This window comes from Aythya ferina, assembly GCF_964211825.1.
Source record: "Aythya ferina genome assembly, chromosome: 1".
Classification (NCBI taxonomy): Eukaryota; Metazoa; Chordata; class Aves; order Anseriformes; family Anatidae; genus Aythya; species Aythya ferina.
Genome location: NC_140296.1, coordinates 71,040,432 through 71,048,402, shown reverse-complemented (window position 1 = coordinate 71,048,402; position 7,971 = coordinate 71,040,432). Strand labels below are relative to the sequence as shown.

Genomic DNA, 7,971 nt, shown 5'->3' with positions numbered 1-7,971 from the left:
GGCAACCCCCCGCCGCCAGCCCGGGAGCGGGGCAGTTCTCGCGAGATGTCGGCGGGCCGGGGCGGTGGGCGCGGGGCGGGGCGGGGCGGGGCGGATTTGAAGGCGGCGGCGGGAGGCGCCGCGCGGGGCAGGTGGGTTCTGTGTGTGCGTGTCCCCCCCCTCCGCGTGCCCCTTCCCGCCTTTCCTCGCGGGGCCGCGCGCTGCTGCCGTTGGGCGCTGTTTATCCCCCTCCCCCCCCGTGCGCGCGCTCGCCAACGGCCGCAGGTGTGCGGTTGGCGGCAGGTGTGCCGTTGGGAGGGCGGGAAGGGGAAGGGGGGGGGGCGGGGGCGGCAGCCTCCGGGGGCCTCGCCCGCGGCTCTGCCTCAGCGGGGCGGGGATGGGGGGGGGTGGAGGCGGGGTATGGCCGCGGCTCGCTGCCTGCTGACGCGGCGGTGGCGGTGCCTGGGCTCCCCGGGTGTTGGCCGTGTCAGGGCTCCCTCGGCAGCGGGGCTCGTGTATCCCCACAGCACGGGGGTTCAGCGTGCGTAAATGTGAGGGCTTAAAGCATCAGCACCGCCATAAGCATGTGTAAGGGCGAAGGGTAAACCGTGAGGGGCTTAAATAGCGAAGCCCTGCAGTTCCTACTGTGTTTTTTAATAAGAGGTACCAGATCAGCGTGCACAGCCTTCAGGATGAAAATCCAGCCTTAGGACTTAGCCCCAAACCCTCTCACTGGAAGGCTTGCTTCTTAAGTCTTCTCTGTGCTAGCACCACAGGCTCTGCATGAGCTGTTTGCTTGTAGGTAGTTATTTCCAAGTTCAACTACAATTTTTGAAGCCAGTTTGTCCCGAATGAGTATTTATTATACATTCCTGGAGAACACTTGTAGACAGCTGTGCTTGGGTGCAGTTTCTTTTTCTCCACTGTCCATCACTTACAAAGTATGCTTTTATGAAGAGCAATTTTCTGGATTTGGCTTCTAATTAATGACTTATGCTTACAAAATGTTTCTGTGCCTTTGTAATCTCATGCTATCACGTCTCTCCCCACACCTGCTGATATCAGAGGGGAATAACTACCAGCACTTCGTTAGAACTGTAACATTAAATAAGTGTTTTGCTGTTTTTAACAGGACCCTTGGTTTCTGTGAAACTCTGAAAGTTATGTGGAATAAGTAGATAACTCAGACCTTTGTTTGGAATTTCTTCCAACAAGAAGGGAAACTTGTAGAAAATGACACCCGGGAAAGTTTTGCAACCTGTATTGAAAATGAAGGTGGATGAACTGTTTTTGTGCTGGTTTAGCCAGCCTGCAACGCAGCTGATATTAAAGGACTGCTTGAGAAGGATCAAGAATGAGGAGAAAACTGAGATCAGAAATGGAGATTCAGGAAACAGTAAAAATGAGAGGTTTGCTGCTACGAATTCTGACTCCAAGCAAAGCGTATTAGGAGATGTCAGACTACCTTTGTCTTTCAGCCCTCCTCAGCTTTCCACTACTCTTCCATTGTCAACTTCATCCAGCTCAAGGAAAGTTTCTAATGTTAAAGGAACACGTAGATCTTCAGGAACCAGAGTAGTAAGTCTGTTTCTTAGTTATTAGACCTATTTGTTGAAATTGAAGTGAATTTTGTGGTTGTGGCTTTGAGTTATACAAGCAATTAGTTCCTCCACAGGAGGTGTCTGGAAGCGAAGCAGCACCACAGAACATGAAATGTCAACGTTGGCATGTCATCAGTGCTCGGTGGCCTGAGCTTCTGAAACACTGTCTTGGCTCCTTGGAGTTCTGTTGCTTTTTATAAGTTGTACGTGCCTGACACAAACTGAGAAATGGATTGCTTTTATTTCCAATATTTTTTCTATCAATAAAATATTGCCCTGGTTCCTTAAAACAGCAGAACGGGAAGCATTGTAAGATGGTTGATCTGGTACAGCTGACTCATTTGGTATATCTACCCTAGTTTGAGCGGTAACTTCAAATAAGCAATACTGATCTGTCTTGCTGGTAATGTACGTGTCCTGGTCACTCCAGTGGGTACAGCATATGTGAGGAAGGGTCAGGATAAGTGCTTCCTGCTTTCTGAAGGATTGTCCTGTGCAATAAGGATAAGGCTGGTATCTGTATTCCTGTGTTTCTGAAGTCATGAACAAACTACAAGTGGTAGAAAAGCTACAAATAACTTTTTTTTTTTTACTTTTAAAAAGTGGTTTTCCATAATGCCTTTGTGAACAAATAATTTTAATAGCCAAAACTTGGATAGATGGGGCAGATAGCCTTGGCTAATAGGGTATCCTGCATGAAATGCATTTAATGTTTTATATTAAATATCTAATGTTTTATCAGATTATCAGACATAATAGTGTACAGAGATTATTTATTTAGTTTAGTAAACAGATCACAGTTCCTGGCCATTTCTTCTTTAACTTAGTTTTGTGAGAAGTAACCAAAATGTTGATGTTTCAAATACCATGCTTCCCATAAGAAGGCCTTCCACTGTAAATGCATTTGTCCACAATTGTGAGTTCCCTGTGTTTGTTTGCACTGTTACTTTTACAAAATACTGCCTTGACTGCAAATATTCCTCTGTCTGATGATACCAGGCACTATTGTTAGTCCAGGACTCAAATTTGGCTCTGCTGAATCTGCATATTAACAAAGTAATTGTTTTGGTACTGCATGGTACACTCAGTGCTTCCGTTCTAAGAAGGTCTTGGTTTATAAAAGACAATGTCTTCTATGCAAGAATGGCATCCCTGTCCCCAGCCTGACGTGTTTTTTTGTGGCTTGCAGTTCAGTTCATTCTAACTTGTGGGCCTCTTAAGAAATAGTAAAAAAAAAAAAAAAAAAAAAAAAAAAACACCACAGGATAGAAAGTGTGATGACTGATGAAACTAAGCATTGCATGTATGATCTGCCTTGTATCAAAGGAGTTGTTAACAGAGGCGTGCTGTTTCTGCTGTAGTGCTATAAATTCCAGTTACTTAATAATACTGGCAAGTAGTAAGTGGTTGTTGCTCTCAGCCAGTCTCCATACCTTCCTGCCTGACTCCGTCCACTAGCCAAACCCTCTCATGTCCCAGGCAAGCCATCTCGGGTTGGTATGGGTAGAGCAGTCACAGCTGAAGAAGATTAAGAATGTCAGTTAATATTCTGTTATAGGTGTCTGCTGTGTGCATATACCTGTATTTTTACCCACTGGCATAACAATATGACAGTTTTGTGCTAAAACATTTAATCTGAAGTGTTACCTTTATTTTTTTTTAAATATTAATTTTCAAATCTAGTTCAACGTGGAGTACTCACTTCTTAGATTCAAGACATCACAGAGTCCAAAATTTGTCAGATTGCCTTTATAATAATAGAGCTGTATTTTATGCATAATCACTATCCAGACTACAAAGCATGACAATTGATTTACACTTTCCTTTATGTTCATACCCTCGTATCTTCTGTTCTAGTGAATTGTAGGTAGTTAGCAGATGCTCGGTCTACTCCTGCATCAGATAAGTGAGCAAAGGACGAGTTTGCATTACATGCCACTGTTACATGATGTATTCCATCACTAATTTGTTTATTCTAATTTCTCTTTGCGTATGTTGATTGCTTTAAGTAGGTACCATAAAGAAGAAATAAGAAATTCATGAAGGTGTGACAGTTGCTTAATTGGAATCACTTGTATAGCACTGAGAAGCAAACTAGATGGGTAGGTTGGTGGTTTTTTCATCCAAAGTGTTGTATGGAGGGAAGTTTCTATGCGATAAGAAACTTACTTGTGACTTTATTCAGCTGAACTGAAGCATCATGCAAAAGGTTCCTAATCTTCGAAATGTGAATTTTATTTGGAATAAGCACCAGCTCTTAAGAAATCCCAAGAGCTGCATAATTGCACATTCTATTGTGACAGTGAGTTTTCTCACAGAAAGCAAAATATACCCCTTTTCCTTCTCATGCAGTCATAAATTACCCATTCAGTGTCAAAAGCGATGCATCTGGCTTTGTGCACTTCACCATTGTTCATAAACTGAGCCATAGTATTTTTACCTACTTCATTTGAGTTTAAGCTTGAGGTCCTTGGCATTCTTATGCTTCACTTATGCTTCTATAAGTGGAAAACAATGTTTTGAATAACTTTTTTAAGAAGAAAGCTTGTACTGTAGCTCTAGTGACCGAGACTTAAACTCTAAGGAACAGTTCTAAAAAATGCTTAATAATAATAATTTGCTTAACTCTGTGTGCCCAAGAGTGACATTTGGAAAGGGCTTCTACACCCAGTCATAAAGAGCTGGAGAATGATTTTCTTTAGTACTATAGAAGTCAACATAGGCATCTTCTGTATACAGTAAGAAAAGCTTTAACAAAGTATTCCTGTAATGGAGCGTATAGGTAGTAAATTTGTTTTAGTAGGATACTTTTTCGGTATCATTGAGCTGAATCACTGCATTTAATTATGGGTAAGGCTGCTGTACAACTTCTGCTGTCTCTGGGAATATTCCTATTGGAACTTTTCCGAAGGACATCAGGCAGTAAAGCTGGTAACAGCAAGCTGACATCCACAGGTCATTACTAAGTAGTAAGTAACTGTGTAGGAAACGCCATTTTCATAATACAAGTTTGTTTTTAGAAAGCCAAGTATTGTAGAATGCTTTCTTGGAACACCAGTCTTGAAATGCATACAGAATTCAACCATGAAAATTCATTTGAGAGTGTGTTTTGATGTGGGTGAAAACGAAACAGTGTTTGTATAGATGCTTTTGGTTAATTTTCCCTTAGGGAAGGTTCTTTGCCTTTGCTTGTATGATGTCACTCAGGGAGGTCAGTGTCTGTCTTGTGTCTGTTGCACAAGTAACTTGTCTACAAGCACAGTAACTGCAAAGTTCTGGTGAACTTCATTATGTGAGGTAAAGTGCTTGCTAGCACTCAATATTCTTCAAGGAGATTTGTGACTTTTTTATATGCTAAATGTATTAAAATAGCAAGAAACCAGAGGCATAGATAAACTTCTGCAATTGTCTTTAAAAACAGCATACTATAAAATAGTCAAGAAATTCTAGAGCTGTAACTTTGAAACTTGAGGAATTGTTGCTGTAGCTTTCTTCTAACCCTTATCACTACTGTACACGGGTTTAACAGTGTTTCTGGCACTCTAAATTATCTTAAACATATGGAGAATACACAATTGTACACTGTTCATCACACTGTCAAAAATGCCAGGCCTCAAGGCCTAAAAGATGCCGCAGGCAAAATGTTTAATCCAAACCAGCTGGTGTGCTAGGCATCTGGGGAAACAATTCACAGAATTCCCTATGGGCATTTTGGAAGGGAGGGGAGTTGCAGACAGAGTGTGATATGATCTGACGAAGTTCAAAGTTATTTTCCATTTCTCTGCAGGGTCAATCTTTAATATAAAGATACTTCTTAGGTTGGTTTCTGTATGTCCTTTTCTTGAAAAGCAAACTGTTCCTGCTCGTTATACTATGACAATTATTAAAACTCATTGTCTTGTATTTCTCTAATTTGTAATTTTCCCTACTGCTGTACTATATTGCAGTATAGCTTTATTCATCACTGCCATTCTTGAAGGATTTCAGTTTCCAGTTAGTCGATTCAAATGGAGTGGTACTACTAGAATCTATTTTAGTTTAAAGGGAGACTAAAATGAAACCATTTACCATTAAGACAAAGGTTTAAGCATAACAGCACTAATAATTGCTTATTGGAACAACTGAACTGATGGCTTGAGTTAAAGGGTGGGTAGCAAGGCTTAGATCTGCATCCTTTAGATCAGTCTCTGTGTTCTCCAGGTGGGCTGTAATGTTTTTGGGGAACCTCCTTTTGTTAACAAGGAGAGAAACTTCATAAAATACTAGAAAAGTAAGAGGAATGAGCTTTCAAATCCAGAGAGGTTTTCACTTTGGTCATTATTAAATATCATTAAACTTGGTCGGTCTTGGCACTTCACGTGTCTTGTTTTGCATGTTGCCTGCATCAGAATTGCTACCTCGTACACCTTAACACTAGAAGTGGTGTTAAGTACAGCCTGGGAAACACTAGCTGCATTGGGATTGCATGGCAAACTAGGTTAGACCGTACTCAGTCTTACGTAACGTGTACTTCCGAACTCCACATTGAGCAAAGCTAGTGTTAGTGGTGCTGTCTCCCATCAGTAGGTTGGGAGGGTGGCAGACTTGGCTTCCAACTCAAGCCTGTGACTTAAAAGCAGACTGTAAATAACCTGGTATCAAGCTGATGTACTTTTAGGATGATAACAAGGCAATATGACAGATGTCAGCACTAACGTGTTCACAGTAAAGGTCCTTCTATGGTGCCAACAAAGGAAGGACAGCCAGAAGTTCATATAAAGGTCTGGAAGATTGTAACTATAGGTATTCCTAGAAAATCATTATTAGTTTCAACTGGGGTGAGATAATAATGGTCAACATAAGCAGTACCAGTGGTATATCCTGTGTTATTCTTAAGCTTTGCTGTACTGAATAGCTTGGAACAGAAGAACCGTTATCCTGATTAGAGAACCAATTATTCATTTTATGTAAAAATGACAAACACTTATTCACTGTTACAGCCTTTTGGTAGTGTTCTTTATTATTGCTGTATATTGGACCCAAGAACATTAATATTATGCTTGGCAGTAATAGTATTTATTTTGTTTACACATTGTGCTTTGTTAGAAGAAATAGTAATCTCTTACAGTCCTCTTTCAAAGTGGCAGTTCCACATGAAAGAGGAGATATATCTATCCTATTGGGAACTCATAAATATTCCTTATATGCTGCAACCATTTCTAAAGTTTTTGACACTTCTAGTGCTGAAAAACTGAATTTGGAACTATATGTGGCCTTCTTTAAATTTAAAATTCATGTGACTCCTGACACAGGACAAATGCAAATATTTGGTTGAAATTGATTATTCAGAGGCACTCTTTCCTGTAGGAGTAACTGTTGCTTAAAAGCAAATAAGCAAAAAAAACTTCATAGTTGCATGAGATCGTTATATTCAGATATTTACAGTTACTTGTCTATTCCCAGTCTTTTGAAACATTTAAGCTAATTATAGATCTACATCAGTCATTGAAACAGTTCATTGTTTTAGCAGGTGAGCAGTCTCGGAGGAAATTAGATCTTGATATAATGAAGACAGCTTTTTTTTTTTTTTTTTCTTGCCTCAAAGATGCAAGAGGATCCACAGCTGAGAACCCATCTTGGATTTTTGAGAACCTCTCCTTCACATGCCCTACACTTACTCTGTCAGCAAGAAATGATCTTCAGGCCAAAAGTATGTGTGGGCTTACTTCAGTACAAAACAATGTGGTTCATCCAGTGAACTAGTTTGTCTGTTGTTGGACATAGTAAATGGCTGCACAGAAATTTTCAGCAAGCAGTGCTACAGGAAGAATCTCTAAAATTCCAGTGGTAATATCATGGTTCTGTCTTTCAAAAGTAGAGGCTTTGCACACAACTGTTTTGAACTAAATGAAAATTAGGCAATTTAAGTAGCTTAATTGGAGAAGATACCAGTTAAGCTCATTTGTTGTTTTGTACGGTCCACAACAAGTGGGTACCAAATTTAATGTTTTAACTGTGTCACAATATACAAAATAACTCCTTTTTGTTGTTGGGTTGAAGTATTGTGTTCTCGTCTTCAAGTTAACCAGATGGTACTAGTGCACTGGTGGTTAAGATTAGTTTGTATTCTGTCAACAACAGATACAATTTGAAGTTATTGCACAGAAAGCTAACCAGTGATCAAGTGGTGTGTTCATAAGTATGTGCTGGTACTTCATGTTAGATGTGCCTCTTTCCCACAGCAATCACTATTCCATATTAATAGTAGGTAGAAACTTGAGTCACCCGTGTACCATCTCTTGACCACGGGTACTAGCAGTGATAACTGGCTCTTAGGGCTGCTGAGGTAGTGCTTAAATAACCTTTTGCATACTGTTTCTATTAGGTTCTATAGTTTCTATTTCATATGAAA

The 7,971-nt window shown here is 40.5% G+C and overlaps 1 protein-coding gene across 11 annotated transcripts in view; it reads left to right on the top strand.

Annotated features, from left to right (window-relative positions):
• Nucleotides 1-87: 87 nt before the first annotated feature.
• The window catches only part of PPP2R3B (protein phosphatase 2 regulatory subunit B''beta), a 49,636-nt gene continuing 41,752 nt past the window's right edge, over nt 88-7,971 (top strand). For 3 of the 11 annotated variants that reach the window (XM_084506220.1, XM_084506219.1, XM_084506211.1), the window contains exons 1-3: nt 400-567; nt 1,112-1,557; nt 7,165-7,269. In XM_084506220.1, the coding sequence (XP_084362346.1) occupies nt 1,213-1,557; nt 7,165-7,269 (450 nt within the window). In that variant the 5' untranslated portion in view covers nt 400-567; nt 1,112-1,212. Of the gene's footprint in view, nt 132-154; nt 283-399; nt 568-660; nt 778-1,111; nt 1,558-7,164; nt 7,270-7,971 lie in introns of those variants that run through there. The other 8 variants (XM_084506213.1, XM_084506222.1, XM_084506215.1 and 5 more) reach the window with 7 other exon arrangements.